General features: G+C 41.2%; 1 protein-coding gene across 10 annotated transcripts in view; it reads left to right on the forward strand.

Annotated features, from left to right (window-relative positions):
* TTLL5 (tubulin tyrosine ligase like 5) overlaps positions 1-20,730 on the forward strand; it is a 135,582-nt gene that overhangs the window by 93,958 nt on the left and 20,894 nt on the right. For 8 of the 10 annotated variants that reach the window (XR_003532346.1, XM_027671953.1, XM_027671967.1 and 5 more), the window contains one exon: positions 16,476-16,653. The exons of 1 other annotated variant lie outside the window; for it this stretch is intronic. Coding sequence is in view for 8 of the 9 variants with exons in the window: in XM_027671953.1 (XP_027527754.1) it covers positions 16,476-16,653 (178 nt within the window). In the remaining variant the exon portion in view is untranslated. Of the gene's footprint in view, positions 1-16,475; positions 16,654-20,730 lie in introns of those variants that run through there. One more of the 10 variants, XM_027672016.1, reaches the window with a different exon arrangement.

Raw genomic sequence — 20,730 nt, forward strand, 5'->3', positions numbered from 1 at the left:
AACATTTGCTAAAACATGAAAGGCATCAAGTATAAAGAAACAGTGTATAATGTAGATTTCTTGGTGGACACTGTTGTTATTGTCCTCTCTTGATGTGCCTTATCTATCCTAGGAGGGGAGTCTTGAAAGGACATTATTCCACAAGTGGCTGGAACATTTTAGTCTGTCCTTTTAAGGGTTTAGCATCTGCATCTTTGATGTGCTCAGGCTCAGAATTACATGCAATCACTTGATGAAATTCCTGAGGTAGTGATTCCATGGTTCCCATCTGTGTTCCTGAGTCTGGGAGTTTCTGACTAATTATACAATTTTCTCTGTACTCATAGGAAACAATTCCATTTTGGCTCCAGAAAAAGGGATTGAGTTGGACTGGAATATAGGATTGCGTAACTTTTTTTCATGTTTAACCACAAATTCCTGTGAAAGCTATTGCACTTCCTCTGAAGATACCTACTCTTGGCTTTTGGTTTCCGGAGTCAGTAGAAATATTCCACACCCATATACAGTCCAAAAGACCTAGCAATTGAAAGGCTTACCCAAAATCAGTCATTAATGAATCCAGCAAAGTTGAATCCCTAAGGAAACAGCACCATCCCTACATTCATATTCTTCTCAAACCTCAAGGAGAAAAGAAGGATATATCGTATGCAGTTGGGATGACCATCCAGGCTGGCACAACTGGATCATAGGCTCTTCTGTCCATACTGGGAAAGAAATGTGACAGATATGGGTGCCTATTCAAATGGAGAGAATCTAAAACCTTTTTTCTAGGTGCTGCAAATAAAACTAGTGCTTATAGTCTCTACTTCCTAGCCTGCAGTTATAGGCAGATAGAAATGTCATGTAAAAGACTTCAGGTACTGGGTGATCCAAGTAAGTTTTGTGCAACTTGAACATCTTCTGCAGACAAGGTCTGACAGAGAGGGATCTTTTAACAAATACTAGACAAGTTTGGGAACTGCCTTTTAGAGTGTGCTGTCTCATCTCTTGATACTATAAAATATAATTATGGGAACATCCTTTTGCTCATCTTACTCTAATGACAGACCTTGTCTGTCATCAGATTTATCAGTTTCCTGAAGAAAGATTTTATTGACCCAGTTTACTGAGGTCACACAAACTTTCTGTTCTCTGTGTTTGTGTTCTGTCAGCTGATCTGCTTGGTCAGCACGTGTGTTGCTGCTTGCTGGGGAAAGAGGAGACAACTGAATGATTTGGGACTCTCCCACGATTTTCCACTGCACCACCTGCCTTGGAAGTGCCTGCAGAACTGCCAAACATGCTGAAGTGGTTAAGTGTACCAGCTCCTAAAGAAGCTGAAGGGGAGGGGTGATTCTTACCTGATGGGTGTTCAAAGGGAGCTGAGACTTTGATGTTCTGTTTTAGCAGCTGCCAGGTATGCTGCCTTCAGCCCTGTGCAGCACTTGTGCCCCCAGCCTTCATGCAGTGTATTCTTCTTTACACTGCCAGAATGGAGAGAAGGAAATAAAATAAATTTAATTAAGCCAAGAGCATGGGCATTAGCAATAGTGTTGTTTTGTTATGTTTTACACTTTGAGTTGTAGTGCCTTGTGCCACGTGTCAGTGAAGCACCTTGCACTTGCTTGGGCCTATTAGAATAATGAATTTATTTCACTTCAGTTTTCTTTGCCTTTCTCATTGCTGCTTTCTTACCTCTTCTGCTTTGTCTGCTTCCCAAATAATCATAGTAATTTTAATCTTTTGTTGTGTAATGCCCACATAAAATGGGCAGAGATTCACATCTGTGGTGTCCCAGAACTCCTTGCTGAGTCTAGAGGGACTAGATCATCTTTCCAATGGGGATTGAGAGAGACAGAGAAATATGGTGGCTAAACTAAGGCTTCATATAAAGTCTCTGTTAAAGCAGGGACAGACACCACTCTGCTATATCTCCTGGAGGCAGATAGCTGGGAACTTCCCCTTTATTCCCTTAACTCTTCTCTGCCAGAAATAAGGTGCTGTAACTCAGTTTATTCCACTAATATTGAATTTCTTTATGATAATATGAACTCCTCTGTGGTTTTTCTTTTTGAAGAAAATGTGGGATTACTGACAATGTGGGAAACTGAGCTTTGTTTTCAGGTGTAGAGGTAGATAGATCCCAATAGTAGGAGTGCAATGGGGACTATATCTGTATAGCTTAAAACAAAAGACCAGCAAGGAGGCCAAAATCATTGTAATCTGGAATGGTCTTTTCTGGCAAGGCAGTATGCTTCTATGGTATTAATCCTTGGAGGACAAAGTGCCAAAAAATGGAGAGATTCTTGCTCTGCAGTACTAGCTTTTCCAGGTAAGGCTTTATAAAAATAGAAGTCTTTGCACTCTTTTCTTACAGTTCTTTATAATCGAAATCTGGTATGTCACACCTATTTCTGGAAGCAATAGAGGGAGACAGATGCATAGGAAGTTTTGGAAAGGAGATGGCACCATTTGTTTTCCTTTTTTGTAGCAGTGCTGACTATAGAATTTCTAAAATATTTTGTCTTTCCGTATTAAAAATCTATAACATATAGATCAAAATTGAACCTGCCATTCAGCTCTGAAATTAATTTTTAGGCTAGATTTTAGCTATCATCAAAATGCAGCATATTTGTTCTTTTCTGAAGAGTAGTTTTCGGCAAGTAGGGTATCTGTGGAAGATTCTTAGAAGGAACACTACAGACCCAAAAAACTTCTGACAGTTTTAGCTTGAGAAAAGCATTGCTAGTAATTTGTGCTACCTTGGTCAAAATAATGAGCACTTCCATAAAGTATTGTCTGTTACCTATAAGGAAGTTGGGTGGAGTGCGGGGAAAATAGCACTTATCTTTTGCAATACAAATACAATGCTTTGTGACCATCAATGAGGCTTGCAGGGATTTTAAGAAAATCAACTGGCACCACAAGCCTGGTATTGCTTTGGTGTCAGTGTGCCATGCTGCTCTTAGGATGGCTGAAAGTCCGTATATCATGTTTTTTCTGTAGTATCTCTGTATAAGTAGCCTTTTTTTTTTAATTTTTTTTTTTTTATTTCCTGCAATGTGTATGATAAGATGGTCTTGCATATGCAGCATATACAGTTACTGGGTCAGCTTCTTCAATAGGTAACAACTCATGCTAGTATTGTCCTCTCTCAGTTTAGCTGAGCATATTCCATCAACACCCCCCAATTATACTTTATGTAATTGTTTTGTTATAGACTTCAGAAAGTGTGTGCTGACATAGACACAATCACTTCTTCCTCTTCCTTCTCTAACCCATTGTTAAATGTTCAGGGAGCCACAGCAGGTGAGTGGATCTTTTTACAGGAGGAGGAAGTAAAGGAATTTTTTCCTTAACTCCAGCATAACAGAACTGTAAAAGGAAACTGAGGAGGAAAAAATGCCAATTTAAAAGGTAGGAGATCACACTCATATACAGTCTATTTCATGTTATACATTGTTACCTTATAAATCCACTTGAGGGACAAGGAAAGCAGAAACTACCCATACATACAGAATTGAGTTTATAAAATGGGGAGGATAAGAATGCTAGAGGCACCTCCTTAGTCAGCATATAAGTGCTGTCAGGTCTAAGGGACTGTGTAAGTCTATCTTTCTATCAGGAAACTAGTTTAGCTTCATTACATTGGAGCTAGGTTGATAAATTTCAGTTGTGTAAGGGAAGAGGTCTCTTGAAGACCTTTACTCTGCCCTTTTGTCAGTGCTTGGGGAATTATTCAAAAACAAGAGACTATTAACCACAAGCATACAGCCTCACAGCAAGGACCCAAAGTGACCTTCAGTTCTTGTTTTGTATTTTTGTCTTGTTTAACATCTAAGCGAGATATTATACAGCTTTAATTGTGTTATTGATTGGTAATGCAGTAGATGCGTCTTATTGGTGTCATGCTGCTACTCTACCTCCTTTACCTGGAACATTTATCTCAATATGACTGTCTAGCTAGCTCTCAGATGACTCTTTCCACAATCTATGATTAGGTCAATTTGTAGATGCTTTCTCTGGAAGTGCTGAACAGATTCTAGCCTTTCCTTTAGGTATATATATTATAAATGTAGAGCTGTTGCTTCCTTTATGAAGTTCTGTTATCTGGGGCTTGAAATGTACAGACACGGTATCAGGGAACTGTATATTCAGCATGCATTTTTCCCATAGACAGACCATCTAAGCTACCAGATTTATCAAGTCTTCTCTGAGAGACTCTCATAAGAGGGTCTTCATCTACCACATAAGAAGGTGATAGGTCTACTGGATGTCAAGCAAAGTTGATTGCTTCCATGAATTTCAGTGCAAATTTTGTGTAATCTAGAGGCTTGACACATTCTTCAGAGGTTTCTCTGTGTACTCATATTTAATGTTTAGACAACGAACACCCAGAGTTAGGTGCATGAGATGTCTCTACTGTGTGGTCGTATGGAACTAAAAAATTCATTTGGGCCTCCAGTGGCGTGAGACCTGGACAGCACAACCCTGGGGGTCCTTAAGACCCTGTGGTGTGTCTTTTGGGAGGCTGATGCAGGGGTATCTAGCTCTGGGCAGGGGCAGTGCTTTGACTACTTTCCCCCATCTCATGAATCCTAACTCTGCAAAACTCAACAGCCTGTTTTTTGTTTGTTTGTTTATTCTTCTCAAGTGCTCTAGATTTCACCAGTTTAGCCCAAGCGTAACTTTCCACTTGCCTCTTGAGACTTGGAGAAGGAGCCTGAGCTGCTTTCTTTATTCCCCATTTTCTTATTCATTGGGATCTTGCAGCTGTTGCTTGAGCACAGATAGCAAGGAGCACCACACTCTGGGAAAGCCTGTGCTGGAGGAAACTTAATGGAAAATATGAAAGAGAAAAAATGTGTTTGATGGACTTTTAATATAAAAAGGGTGAAAAAAAAGAAAAGGAGGAGGGGGAGATTTATTCACTGTAATAGGAACCAAATGTTGTCTGGGACAGCAGCTATGCTCTCACTCTTTCCCTGTAAACTTCATGAGTGGCTTTTCAAAGGAGTCATTACAGGGTGCAGGGCTAATTTAGTGGTCCTGAATTAACCCCTGCCTCTCTAGGCAGAGGTAAGGAATATGGGTTTGCAGGAGAGATTAGTGATTTTAATTACAGACCTGGTCATGAGCATATTCTAGACAGATAGCAGTGACGATTTACTGTTTTTATCCTCATGTGCTACTGCTGCTATCCACCCATAAAAAGCAAAGTCTGCTTGCATAAAGCATTAAAAAAGGTATTAAGTCTAGAAATAAATAGAGCACATAAGTCTGTTCCAGTTTGGTTTTCAATATACTTGTCTACAGTGAAAAAGTAGGAGAACATAGTTACAAATCATGTTCATCAAGTTGATCCGCTTGATTCATGTTAGAATTTTACAGTGGAACCTCTTTAGTGAGGAATACCTTTCCCATCTCTAAGTGGTGCAATACTGCATCTAAGTTTCTGGTACTTTGAATTCTGTGGCGTGCGTATATTCACCCCAGAAAGTCTGCCTAGGCTAGGACAAGTGATCAAATTTAAGATGGCACTTAACACATATTCTAAGTTGAATGACTTACCCTAGTCAAAAAGGATCTAGACAATACAGTGAGGTAAATTCATTGAGTCTGCCTGCTTTGTCTGAACTTAATTAATTAATTAATACTTTAAGATTGGGGGTGGAGTGGGGTGTACATGTCAGAGTTAAGCAGGTAATCTTCCCCAAAACTTCCTTATGAGAGCAAAATGATACCAGATCTCTCTTTTAGTCTTACTGTGTATATGTCTTGCTGTTAAAATATTTTTGCAGGCTCTGACTTTATTTGCAGGTGTGGAAATACATGGAAGAAACATGAAGTCAAACCCACCTTCCACTCAGTAAAGCTCACCCCTGTGTTTGCACTAATTGAGGGTAGAAAGGGTATGTGATTTTGTTGAGATCACTTGGCAGAGACATGCTTAGTTGCCTTCATTGCTTCTCCACTGACCTGATGAGCCATAATAGGACGAAGACACTGAAGTTTGCAGCCAGCTGGCTGTTATTTATCTTCTTGATTTAGCCTTTCTGCTAGTGAATTTCAAAGCTGCCATGTGTAAAGAGAAGAAAAAAATTACGATGTTGTTTACCTGCCAAGTATTCCTCAAATTACAGAAACTGACACTATTTTGTAACTGGCATAGTGCCAAGGATGGTGGGCCTGACAAAAATTGGCTCCACTAAAGTGTAAATATTTCATTTAATTTGCTGAGACTGGCAAATTTAGTGCTTCTGAAAGTAAGAGGTTGATAATGCCAGCTAAATCCAGGAATGGTAGAGATAGGTTAGGTCTTGCCTGCAGAGGTTTTTCAGTGCTCCATAATTTCTCACCTTGCCCTTCCCCTGCTAGACTGTCACAAGGCTGCTTTGATGCACCTTATTTCTAACCTAGCACGTTAGACATGAACATTCATGACCTTGTCTGTATATGGATACCTAAGATGTAAAATGCACTAAATTCCTGATCTGCATTGCCTTGGTTATAAGAAAATACTTCTGTTCCAAAACCCAGGTTTTTCAATGGCAGGAAAACAGCAAGTCATTTTCAGAAGCCAGGGAGCAGGAAATAAATTATACAGCTACATATACCAGAAAAGAAGGAAGCCCATGAACTTTGATAGTACTCCTAGAATAAAGTGAAGGAGCAAGAAGGCAGTGGGCTTTCCTTGTATAGCTATTGTGCATGCACATCTGGAATAATAAAGTGGAAAAAGTTCACAGAAAAGCAATATGCAATCAAGGCCAGAAAGGACTGAGCTGAGGAAGGAGAAGGGAGTTAAGTGTTCCAGGGCTGGCTGAGCTCGAAGGAGGCATAGCTCTGGTAGTGAAGGTTTAGTCCTGAAATAAGAGGAATGTCACACAATGAAACAGAGAAAATAAAAGTTTTATTGGGAATCTCAGGGAAAATTCTTGACACTGAATGTGTACCTGCCCATGGAGTTGTGCCACTGAGTGTCACACACAGAGTGCTGCAGCCACTGAAATATATGCTAGTCCTGCACCACAAGGAGATGAGCTGGATGCTTTTGCTCACATCTTTGTTTCTGAATAAAATTCTTGTAACAATATCAATTCTCAGAGCTGAAAGGGGGCATTGTAAGAATAGCAGAGGGGGACTCCTGACATTTGCTAGATATTATGCATATTAATTGTGCTGGGACACTTGAATTGTGCCTCTGGTAGCTATTACAGTTAACCTGTGAATGGATCTGGAAATTATAGTTAAATCCACAAAACTTCTCATGTTCTTTGCCGAAACCAACTCAGTCCCAAGGCTTTTCACGTGGACCTTGTACGTCTTCTGTTGTCTCATGGCACAAAGATACTGATGGTAAGAGCCCGTGGTGTAGGTAGAAGTAGCTTGAGCTGCTGGGAAAGTGGGGAGCTGAAAAACTAAGGCTGAAACTGTTTCAAGATGCCTCATCACTAAGAAGGGAAAGTTTAATTGATGGCCTGGGACAGAAACTCTCCTACATCTCTGCAGCTCTTCTACCAGGGGAGACTGTACTTGTCACTTTGAACTGGATTTGAACCCGGAATGCAGTTCCACAAGTTTATAGTGCCAATGCAGCCTTAAAAGGCTGCTCATTAACTTTAAAAGCTTTTCCTTGGCTTGTCTTGCAGAGCACAAAAGCAGATTGTGGGTCAGATGCTGGCATCCTCATTTTATACAGACCAGCTCCCTCCTGCCCCTTCCCTGTCTCTAAGGACCTGCACCATGGCAAGTTCTGGACAGTTCCCTCCCTGTGCCTCAGATCTCCAAAGTCCCAGGCTGAGCTCTTTTACGAACATTCAAAATGCTTTGTTTGCCCCTGGTGTTTTGGGAAGCTATTTTCTTTACCTTTGTTACATAGCTCCTGCTATGTTACAGACTCCTGCTGACTAAACTGCACCAAAGTCACTCTTCCATAGACACTCCTGATAACAGTAGAGGCCAGGAGCAAACCACTCTCAAAGACTTGTTGCACTGTTTTTCAATTTTTAATTTATTGCTTTTGAAGCTGAGGGGAGGGAAAGAGGGAGAAAGACAAAGAAAGGCCTGGAGGCAAGTGGCCCTGTGAGAGGCTCAACAGTCCTGCATCCCAGCCAGGCCCCCAGCATCCTGGGCTTTATCCCACTCTGTTTATCATTGCTCCATAGCCAAGCCCCAATCTAGGGCCTATTGTTAGGGATGGAAGAAGCATGTGGTGTGCCAAAGAAAATGTTCTGTGTTTTTCTGAGTGCCTGAGCATAAGTCAGCAGGATCCTGGGAGCTACCACACTAGATAGAATCATTAGTTACTATGCCAGCTACTTTCTAGCAGCTGGTGCTCACAGAGGATTTGTACTGAAAGCTTTCTAGACTGGTCGTGCCACCTGAATGCCCTGTGGGAAAGAAACTGCTGCCCAAGATTGTCTGGGCAAGGTGGGAGCAGTGATTTATAAGTGCACTGGGTTCCCTTATTGTCAGCAATGGCCCTTGTTCATCCTAAGTTCCAGCCTTTACAGGAAAGGATGCAAAAGACTTTCATTGTCAGCTTGTTTCCTTGTTTAAAAGGAAGATAATTCTTTTCTGAGTTTGCTAGACCTGCAGCTATACTGATTCCTGCTGTGATCCTATCAGTTCACAGAAACTAAGCAGGTTTAAGCATAGAGGAATATTCTTCAAGAATGCTGAAGCTTCATTTACACAAGTAATTTAAGCCTAATTTGCACTGCCTTTCAATGGGGTGTAGGCACTTTTCAAATACTTCAAAAGTGCCTGCTTAGTGAGTGCTATATGGGGAACACCAGTGTACTTCATGAATTGGTATTGTTGCCTGCCACACAGGAGCTCGTATCAAACAAGTGCCCAGCTGTGCCATTGGAAGAAGGCTTCAGTCAAAATATAAATGGAAGGCCAATTTGTAGTATTTATGAGACTTACAAATCCTTAATTTTTGGAAGCTTTAAACCCAACTTGTATGTAAATTGCACATTAAAAGTTATATTCTAAATCCTTCTATTCTTGCACTGCTGTCCCCTCTCCTGATTATTTTCTCATAGTTTCACATATTTTTCTTTGTGCTATTCTCTACTGTTGTCTTTTAATATCTGGTATTACTCATCCCAGCAGTGCTTGTGTTATAGTAAACCCTGCTTTGTCAGATGTTTGAATAAGTTTCTTGGGAGTGGTGGGTGCTGGAAGTGTGGGTTATCATTACTAGTTACTAGTGTCATTCTTTTAGTACAGGCTTGTTGTATGTCCTATAGTTCTTTGCAACTATGAGATTTTTCAGTAGCTGGTGTTCTGGGCTCTAGTCTTGTCTACAACTTCAGTCCTTGGAATTCCCTTCAAATCTTTTTGAATTAGAAACAGAAGCCAGCTCTCTCCTTTCTTGTAAGAGCTGATAACCACACCCTTCTGTATGGAGACTGGACTTCATAGAGACTTTTTTTTCTGTAGTCAATGAATAAATCTATTAGTATTTTGTTAGTATATAATATTTTAGTGCACTGGCATTAGTTCCTAGTATGGGTGTAGGTAGTTGACTACATAAGGATTGCTTGCATCAGAATAGAACTAATGAATTGGAAAAGAGAACTAGAACAGAAAGGTAATTTGGAACCAGAAAATCTAGAAATGAATGTATGGCATTCTAACACTTGTAGACTGGGTTCCAGTCATAACTGCATGGAGATGTGTTGACATATCCATGAAAATGGTTTCAGAAGCAAACCTGTATCTTTTGTGATGCAAAAAACTGCAGCAGGGAAGTTTTGCTGTCAGTGAAGAGGAAGAGGGAATGCTGGTCCAGCCGTTCTGAAAACTACTGTTGAAAGAAAGGAACACAGTGGGTTTCTTGCCAAAAATACTGAGTAGTCTGAAGAGCTGCTGGAAGGACAGAATCTTGCTTGCAAAGGATGGGCCATAATGCCAAAAGCTGTGATTTCCTGTACACAGTGAAGGCCTGAATCCTGGCCAGGTCTCTAAACTAAGCAACTCAAAAATAATCCTGAGCAAGCTGTCAGAAGATTGCTCACAACCAGCCTGGCTGACAGAATGAAACCAAATCTTTTCTGGTGCCACAGGCAGGAATTTTTATTTCCCATTTGCGTGTGTGTGTCTCTGCCTAGCTCTGTTGTCTGTACATGTGAAGAACTGAATAATCAGTCAATCATTAGTGTTCAAGCAATAATCCTGAATTATTGACTCTACAATCCTTATTTCCATTGGGAGCATGGAGAGGTTTTTTGGCTATTTTTGGCTTTGTCTAAAACAGTGTGAATTGTGAAAAAGCTTATAACTCAGTTTGAGTTATTTATATACTCTCCCTAACATGTGCACTCTTCAGTATCTATTAAAATGTGAGGTCCTCTATAGCTTTTTTCCAGCCTTCATTATGATGCTGAGCCAGCTGGCAGAAGAGCCAAATTCTTAGGGGTGCAAAGGTGTTGTCATGCTTCCATAAATCATCTGACAGGCAGAGACAGAGAAAAGGAGATGCTCCATGGTGCATTCCTGTGAACATGGGAAATAGATTGAGAGCTGGAGTGTTTCTCTGGCAGCAGTGTATTGAGTCTCAGATCCTAAGCCCCATTCACTACCAAGGCAAACGTTTGCCTTAGATGTAATATCAGCATTTGATAACATGTTATGTGAGGACTTCCCAAAACTGCAGATGAAACGTTTCTTTACAAAAGTGACCTTAAGACTGGCAAATGCACCGTCCTTCTATTGTCAAGTATTGAATGTTTATATTATAGAAGGTTGAAGTTATGTTTTGCAACATAATGGATAAATGCAACATAATGTGTTTATGTCAATTTCTGTCTATAAAGAAGCAAAACCCCTAGAAGCCGACAGAAGCATATTTAATCCAGAAGGATTCTGCTGACCATGAGGGTAAAATCTATTTAGGCAAGCAACAGCATTTTCAATATGGTATCTAGAAAAAAAGTAAGTTCTCTTGTGTTATATCATGTGGAGAGAAGGTATTGGAACTGCAGGGAGTTGTGTACAAGACTGTGCTGCACGAATATGTTAGCCAAAGTTATTGCGGTTTTATTTGGTCTTTTTAAAGGTAGTTCTTTGTGAAGATTTAATAACATAGTTTCAATGGTGCTTTCCTGGGTAATTTAAGCTAAGCTTATCTGGGCAATATTATGTCTTAAAGAATTTATTTTGGGCTATATAGATCATATATTGGTTAAAACAGAAGAAGTGGGTTAAAACATGTTAGGAACCAAATGAAAACACTGAGATTCATTGAACAAAGGACAAAGGTTGGAGAAAGGCAGGAACGTTGGTGCATTTTTAAAAATCAGTCTTCAGGTTTTTGTAATTGCATAACAGTTCATCCTTTGCCAGATATCTCAAAACAAAAGAACTGAGGATCAGGGAAATGTTAATAAAGTTTTGCCATTTAGGTAGTGGCCCTCACATTGCAATCACTGTATGTTGTACGTGTGGCACAAAGCCAGTTTGGTTATCAGCAGGTCCGATTTTAGTGGAGTTTAGTTGACATCAGTTTTGCCTCCTTTATTTTGTCTTGACTTTTACATTTTAGTAATGTAAAGTCTTTAGTCTTTAGCTTCCCAAGCATTCTTTTGGATCAAAGGATGAATTTTATGTATTGCAAGTTTTGAGCTGGAGGTAGATATGAGAGCAGTTGGAATAGACATTACCTTCTAGAATTAGTCATTTAATTTGAATGAATCCCTTAAGAGTGCTTGACTGAATTCTCTAACTTCTTTCTTAGACCCGAAACAGGTTTAGTTTCAGAACCCTGATGCATAAACAACACTGGCTGCATTTTTGCAGAGCAGATGACTATCTGGTTCGATGTCCTGCTCAGACAGGGCCCATGGAAGATTCTGTGGGAAGAGCACTGGGTGATGCTGCGGAATGGTCATACTTCCCCAGTATTCTCTGGGACTTGATAATCAGTGATTTTCTGGCCAGGAGATGATATCTTTGTATATAAATAGTGTTAGTGGCTCTTGCTTCTGTGAGTTGTCTAATCATTTTTGAAACCCTTTAAATTTTTGGCATCCTTAACTTCCCGTAGTAAGAAGGCATCCATAGTTTAATTATGTGTTATGAGAAAAACTACCTCCTTTTGTTTGTTTTAACCTGCCCACCTGATGACTTCATTCAGTTTTTCCTATGTTTTGTAGCATGAGAGGTGAGTGATTGTTCCCTCTTCTCCTCCTCCGTGAAGATGTATTTCCTATTTTTTTCAGTTGTCATTTTTCCAAGCTGAAGAATCCCTATTTATTTAGTCATTCCTCAATATATAAGTTGTTCCTTACCTTTGGTCATCCCTACAGCATTTCTGTGTACTTTTTCCAGTTCTACTGTGTGCTTTTTGAGAAGGGAGGAGGGACAGGAGTTAGAACCATCCTCAATGTGCAAGAGATATATGCAATTTTGGTTTATATGGTAGCATAGTAGTGTTAGTGGTTTTGTTCTCTATGCCTTTCCTTGTAAATCCTTACACTGAGTTTGCTTTTTGAGAGGATTTAAGTGATGTTTTCATAGAAAAAAATCTATTATAGCTATAGTTATAAGGTTTCCTTCCTGAATAAAATAAGTAGTTGTAGTGGGTTGATCCTGGCTGGATGCCAGGTACCCACCAAAGCCACTCTTTCACTTCCCTCTGCAACCTGACAGGGAAGAGAAAATATACTGAAGGTTTCATGAGTTAAGGAACAGGAGAGATCACTCACCGATTACTGTCATGGGCAAAACAGACTTGAAGTGGGGATATTAATTAAATTTATTACTAGCAGAATCAGAACAGGATAGTGAGAAGTAAAATAAATCTTAAAAACACCTTCACCCCACCCCTCTCTCCTCCCAGGTTCTACCTCCCCTCCCCCAGCGGCGCAGGGAGACAGGGAATGAGGGTTATGGGCAGTTGTTGTTTCTGCCACTGCTCAGGGAGAGGAGTCCTTCCCCTGCTCCCGTGGGGTCCCTCCCAGGGAGACAGTCCTTCATGAACTTCTCCAGCATGAGTCCATCACACAGGCAACAGTTCTTCAGAAACCACTGCAACGTGAGTCACTTTTCCATGGGGTGCAGTCCTTCAGGCACAGGCTGCTCCAGTGTGGATTCCCCCACAGGGCCCCAAGTCCTACCAGGAAAACCTCCTCAAGCGTGGGCTCCTCTCTCCATGGGTCAGCAGGTCCTTGCCAGGCCCCTGTTCTGGCATGGGTCTCCTCAATGGGCTGCAGGGCAATCTCTGCACCTCCGTGATCCTCCATGGACTGCAGGGGCACAGCTGCTTCACCATGGTCTGCACCACAGGCCGCAGGGGAACCTCAGCTCTGGTGCCTGGAGCACCTCCTCCCCCTCCTACTCCACTGACCTTGGTGTCTGCCTTATTGTTCACATGTTCTCACTCCACTCTTCTCTAGCTGCAATTTTCATCTGCACAATAACATTTTTCTCCTTCTTAAATATGTTACTATCATTCCTGACTGGCTCAGCCTTGGCCAGCAGTGAGTCCATCCTGGAGCCGGCTGGCATTGGCTCTGCAGGACATGGGGGAAGCTTCCAGCAGCTTCTCACAAAAGCCTCCCATCTAGCCCCCTGCTACCAAAACCTGGCCACAGAAACCCAATACACTAGTTCAAAGTCCGTTACTGTGTAAAACTAGGATTGTGTTTCCTGGGTACATGACTTCGTAGTTATTAAAATGAATGCCATCTACCTATTTAGTCTGATTATTCAGTAATGTGATGTTTTCTTCACACTTCTCAGTGACTTTCAGTTTTTCACCAGCAGACTTTTTTTTCCATTATTTCACTCTTTTTTCCCCCAGATCACTTAGAAATGTTTGAAAAGTAGAGATCATTGCACAGGTTCTTGTTGGAACCTCAGTGGTAATTGTGGAACTGTCCATTTATTCTAGCTCTGGTTTAATGTGTTTTAACTAGTTACAAAATCCAGAAGTGTTACCCCTTAATCCTATGTTGGCTTACTTTATTTAGGAGCGTTGTAACTGAATTTAACCTAATTTTCTCAACTGAGAAAAGCTGATGTGAAAAGGTTACTCTAGGCAAATAGGCAAATACAGTTGTTGTTTAGTTCAAAACAGAAGTATTGAAGATCATAATCTCTCATAAGTTCTGATGAGGAATTAATCAGGTCGTTTACTGAGCACTAACATGACTTCGATGGAGCTCCTGAATGTTCTTCAGCTTTGTATCTGGTGTAATGTTTGTTTCAAAGGCTGATCTGCGGTAATCCCCAGTCATCTCCCAAAGACTGCATCCCAGTCTGAGCACAGTCCTTTGTGCATTTCACCTGTCAGCGTGACCTGGCTTTACTGGAAGGATAACAGAGAGTCCAGCTGCTTCACATAAGGGTAAAATCCAATGAGCTTTAACATCGGGGTGAATGGTGGAGTCCGTATCTATGCAATGGAAGGAGCAGATATGACCCTTGGGATGAGGGTTGAGTCCAGGTGACAGCAACCTGCTGATAACCCAGCAGGTGAGCTGGTGGGATTGGGGAGGAGACAGCTGGGGATCATTTCAAAGATTCTTTGTTCCTTGTCCTGTCCTCCTTTAAAGTTGTGCATTTTGTGGCATCCTGTGCCTAGAAGGCAACAGTGTTGGGGCACCAGCACCACACACACATCCATGGATCCAGAGCTGAGCAACTGCAGGTAAAACTACATGAGGATCATGACTTCATTACTGGGGCAGAAGAGAGGGAGGCGGGTTCAGAAGAGGGAAGCAGCTCTTCCAAGGTTAACCACAAAGCCAGCTTCAGACCTTGAGTTTCAAGTCCTCAGTACTGTCAGCAACATTACAGTTGTCAGTTTTCCAAGTACTGGTGAAAGGAAAAGAACTGAAAGACTGAGAATCTTCTAGCAAAAGGTAGCAGGGAGCAAGAGTCATTTATCCAGTGCTGCACTGGGGTACAGTGCAAGCAAAGGAATGAAGAAGCATAGGTGGGATCCCTTGAACAGGTAAGTCTAGAGAAAGCTACCTACAGCTCATGACCTGTAAGAGCAAAAGTAGTAGTGGTGCTCCAAGCAGGGGGGAGGCCCAGAGGGTGGAAGGTGAAGATGCTGCTGAACTCCTTTTCTCCTGAATTATCATACTCTTCTGTTGCTGAGGAGCTGAGTATGGAGAGTGACCCTTTAGTGTTTGGAGTCCTTGTCCTCAGTTTACTTTGAAAGTTTATTTTTGAGGAAGAGTAAATAGGGCTGGCAGTTGTCTCTGGTCTTGTTTGAAACATTCTTCTGAATATTTTAAGGGTTTGCAGTGATAAAAAAATTTGTGGAGGAAGGAGCAACACATTCAAGGGAAGCTGTTACATGTTCACAGAATGTAGGTTGTAAGTTTTAATAGGATCCTGAAGCAAAGAGATTGCAGTTAACTTCCTTGCCAAAACCATGACCTACACTCCAAATTGTGGCATAAAAGGCACCAATTCTTTTACACCCTAATTATTTATGATGAAGATAGGAAATATAAGGGAAGTCTGCCCTGAGAATCCAAAGGAAATACTTGGAAGGAGTGGCTGAGAGATGAATGACAGAGATAACAGAAATTTGGGAAGCTCAGGCATTGAGGATTGAGGGTTTTATTAGCCAGAGTGTCAGGATTCAGTAGGTCATATGGCATCCTGTCTTGTGAGCACAGAATGTGTGAGTTGCTGGGCCATTGTAGCCTCTTCAGGACACCTTGTGGTCCTGTCAGTCGGCCACCTGCTCTCTGCAAAGCCCCTTGGCCTTGCGTGTTGCTGCTGCCTTCTCACTGAGGCTTACAAACTTCAAAGCAAGCCAGTGAGCTCCTTTTGGTACTTATCATGTTGCAGGCCACAGCTGAACTCCCACTGTGTAAGCCTGGGTTGTAAGAGCTCCTGTCTCTTTGCAGGAGACCTTTTGTCCTCTGGGAAAAGCTTGCCTTAGTCTGATGATGAAAGAAATGAACCTATCTTCACTCATCCCAGGTCTTTTGGATTGTAACTATATGGAGTCAATATGTACCCTGGTTGCAACCTCACTCAGCCAGTCATTTATCCTCTCTGGATATTGTACTGGGTGTCTTTCTTCTATTCCACTCTCACTGCAGCATGTGTGTGCTTAGTGTAAGCCTTGTGTTAGTATATTAAAATATCTACAAATCCAAATAAATAATGGTCTCATTAGTGATGGGAATCCTTAGCTCTTTTCCTGGTGCAACTCTGCCTCTCATCAATGCTGATCAGCCACAGAAATGTTCCAGTTTAGACTTCTTACTCTCTTTTTCTTGGTTCTCTTCGAGAGAATGTCCAGTAAGGTAGTCTCAGACTGGAATTCATTAAAGTGTTTAGCAAGACTGCACTTGGCACATGGCACTTCTAGCAGGTGTTGTGCTTGCTAAAGCCACTTACTGCAAATTCATAGCTGGCTAAGTATTAAGGGATTTTTTTGAAGCAGCAGTGCCTTGTAGGTGGGAGTCCTTATGTGGAGAGTGGTGAAAACATGATGGCTCTTCTTTTCTCAGGGCTCCAGAGAATCATCATTTTGCCTGTGACAGAGAGATGGAGAACAGTGTCTACAACAGGATGACAGAGAGTCCACTGGCACATTCCAACTATCAGCTTCATTTTGCTGTGCAGCAACTTCAGCAGCAGAAACTTCAATCACGACAATTGTTAGAGCAAAACCAAGCACGACAACAGGTAACTAAGAAAATATCCTGCCTGGGATGTAGCAGTGGTGACTGAGTCTTAGATGTGCAGAACAAACCCAGAGACAGTACATGTGGCACAACTTTCGTGAAGAAAGTAGCTTTTAAAGTGTGTTTCAAAGAAATTAATATTACCTGCAGTGATTTTAATAGCATTTTGATGCTGTAGATCCCAATAGCTTCTTCCATTGCATTAGCATCTTAAGAGCTAGAGGAAATATGAAAGAGGGCTTGTATTAATGATGTTCTGGATGACACCTAGATGCCAAAGGTGGACCACTGTGTTTGGAACAGCATTTCCATCCTTCCTGTGGAATCTCCCAAGGTTACAGTGACTTCATTGATACACTTGTTACCTTACTTTGTTTTTATGGAGAGAGAGACATATTCTGAGTGATGTCCAAAAGGCTTCCCTGCTAAAGTGAAGGAAGTCTTTGGGTGAACAAATCTTCACTCAAAAGAGTTTGGTCTCCCTTAGTAAGGGGCTGTTTGCTGGGCAGTCTGGTATGACTGAACTTCTGTGAACAGAGTTAACACATGGAGGTCCAAACACCCACTCTCCCTCCTGTGAAGCAGGTGAGTCATTAGGCAGGGTCTTTGAGAAAGGTTATAGGCAAATTGCCCTCATCCTTTTCTGGGAACATCTTGAAGGAAAGGCCCTTCTGCTTTTGCTCCTTGCACTCCTTCTTTTAAGGCCCTTACTTAGCCATGCAGTTTCCACCCTCAACTTTCCTCATCTACAATCTTCTTGTTCCTCCTCCAAGCAGGAGGTCTTCCTTTCACCTTAGTCCATGGGTGGGCACTTGTGGCTGCTCATGAGCTCAGGAAAGGGTTGTAAAATGGCTTGTGCCTGTGAAGAGGCTGGAGCTGGCCATGGGGCCTGGCTGAGCCCTCTTCTAATTGCTGACATTGAGCTGATGTTATTCTTGGCCCGGGCAGAGCCATTACTCAGGAGTTTCTGTTAAAGTAATTCTTTGTTAAACCTCCTCTTACACCCACAACGTCCCCCTCCTTTCTCTCCCTCCTTTCTCCTTCAGAGCCAAGCAGTTTGGAGAGCCATTGCCATGCTCAAGGGCTCAGGCTGCACTGAATTTGCCATTAATGAAAAAAGGTATTTGCTGAACTTGGGGCCTTTTAGACTTTCTGTCAGGAAAACCACATCTTAATAAAATGATTGTCTCTTGGACACTTCCTCTCCCGGTTGACATTGTATGGAGCCAGCTAGCCAGCCCTCCTCTTCCAGTCACAGTTGTATTGATCCTCTGATGCCCCTTCCAGTCACGGCACTATCCTCATCTTCATCTGTCTATCACCTGCACCCTCTCTATCTTCCTATCACAGACCTTTTACTTTGTTGACTTAGGTTCTCAGATTTCAGTCCTTTGACTTGGCTTTTCCAATAACTACCTTCTCTTTTCTGCTGCTTATATGTTCCCTGCCCTATGTCTTCCCACTCACACTGCTTTGACTTCTGCCCCACCATTCATGCTGGCCCTCATTTATCCTCTCTTTTTAGCCACAGTTGATGTAGCTTATCCTAGGCTGCATGGTTTTACACATTTCCTAGTCAGTGTCACCTAAGCTACCTACCTCCCATTGCCTGCTGTTTCCCTTCTGTTCCTTCCCATGTATTGAGATCTACTTCATCCTTTGTTGTCTTGCCTGCTGTATTCAAGTTCATCAGCCTCCTCTTAACAGAAGAAATATATCCCCCAAGATGGAAAGGCCTATCACTTGAAAGAGTGTCATGATGTCTCTGCTTTGGGGAATGCATCCAAGGTATCTCCGAGCCTGTTTCATCTGATTGTTGAAGTTCTTGTTATGGTTAGAAGGCAGGATAGCCATTTGTCAGTCACTGAAGTACATCTATTAATTAATATATCTCGAGGCACACCCTGAGTGTGACATGACCATGCAACATGACTAGATGCCATTCTTTCCCTCTGTCTGTGACAAAGGGACTAGTTATATGTATGACTGTATATATATATGTGAACAAATAACAGAAACACCATGATTAATAACACAGGCAAATGCTTCCTCTTGTACATTAACCAATTCAATATGCTGGAGGTGGGATGGATGCATTAGAAAGCACTTGACTTTTCTAGTCAAGTATTTGTGTAATACAAATAGCCCCATCTACCATGCCGTGGACATATCTTATCATGAAGGTTTGTTGTATACTTCTTTGTTCCAGCACCCACTCTTGGTTGACCACTTTCCAGACACTTAAGAATGATGATGATTTCTCCAGGTATTTAATAATTTGCAGAGTAGCAGATACTGTGTAGGTGGAGGAAGAGGAATAGTAACCAACAGTTTTCACTCATTGTATGGGGAAGTTAGTTCATGCAGTGTAGTACGGTAGAAATAGACCTTTGATGACAGAATAGGTACTTCATTCACTGGACAAAAAGAAAAACACCAAACTGACCAGATGAGAATCTGACAAATAGGTAGTGACGTGGACCAGGAACAGAGACAGTAGACACTGAGAAAAGAGAAGAAAATAGAAAGGGGAAGAGTTTGAACGTGGAAACAAGAAGCTTAAATTGGATATCAATAAAATCAAGGAAAAAGAATAACAAAATCAAACCAAAAGACAAGAAAAACAGGCTTATAGCAGTATTTTTAATGTTTAGAGGAGACTTCATGTGACATGTTATGACCTAGATTTTAGTATCACCGCTGCAGTTGGCAAGACAGTTAATACACCCTCATTGTTTACTCTCTAATTGTTTCCTGTACTGGAAAGATGCCATTAGCTGGGAGGGAGGTTCCTTTTTCTGTGTGGCTATGTTCTGTCTGCTTAGCCTAGCATCTACTGGGTTTAGAATTTTATGCCAAACATTTCACATGGGAAAAAAGCTAAATTAAAACAAGAAAAGTACAATCATATGGTGGAATGATCCCCATCAGTCCTGCTTACACCAAAAAGGCTTATGCTAAACAAGACATGAATCATGTTAGTCAGTTGTGTGGGCAGTTATGTGATTACATTTTCAATGAGAAGTTTAAGTAGATTTTATGCTGTAGAACATTGGGCTAAGTTAATCTTAAATAATTCTGCTCTGTCATTTAAAAATAATATGTTCTCTGAAATATTCCTCATTTTATGGAGTTCAACAAATTTTTTTCTTTCGATGTTTGTGTCTCTCTTCCGAAATCCTTAGAGTTTATTTAGATCTGACTGGGAATGTTGAGTACTCAGAATAATATTCCTAGTATTCCTAGAAGTACATTATTTCTGTTTGAAGACACAGGGCCTCTTTGAATGCTGCCTTAAACATCATGAAACTGTTTTCTAAGCTGAACTGCTGTCAGATTTGCAGTATGTCTTTCCCTTCAATTTCGTGTTCATTTTTGTTTTGCAGCTTTCTCCCTCAGATTGTTTTCCCACTAAATGTGCTAACTGCCATTTTTCCTATTTGAGTCTTGTGATGCTGATGAGTCAAAGTCTCAGTCTAAGTAAAACAGAACAACCATCCTAAAAGCAGTAGTCTGTGCTGATTTATACCAGCTGAAATTTTGTCTCCATGTTTCTGATCCTGTCACTATTATTAGAATTATGGTAATGCCCAGATGTATTAACTGTCTTTCCAATACAATGATATAGCCCAATCCTTGCCCCAGAGAGCTATCAGTACCAAGAGAGAGATAAAGGAGAAGGCACCAAGTCAATTGATTTTAGTGTATTTTATCCTTGCTCTGAAGAATTTACTAAGGAGGACATGCCTCAGGACAGTCTATGCATACCTTGAGTTTGCTCTTCTTTAAATTTCCTAAAGACCCCAAGATGCTCCTCTTACTGCAATTTAACACAATGGTAGTAAATAGTACATTTCAAGTCTGTTCTTTATCTGTGAATTTTCAACTCCACTGATTGTTCCATTCAAGCTGATTTAACTGAATACATTAATATGTATTCAAAAGAATTTTCGCTAAACCATTTATATGACTTGCAATGTTATCTGAAACACAATTGCTTTTCTAAAAGTGGTGAGGTTTATTTTGTTGGGTGTCCTGGTTAGAACGGCTGGGACCAATTCATCCCTGGATGGGTGTA

The sequence above is a fragment of the Neopelma chrysocephalum genome, unplaced genomic scaffold (genome assembly GCF_003984885.1).
Source record: "Neopelma chrysocephalum unplaced genomic scaffold, ASM398488v2 Primary Assembly neopelma1_24, whole genome shotgun sequence".
NCBI classification, from domain to species: Eukaryota; Metazoa; Chordata; class Aves; order Passeriformes; family Pipridae; genus Neopelma; species Neopelma chrysocephalum.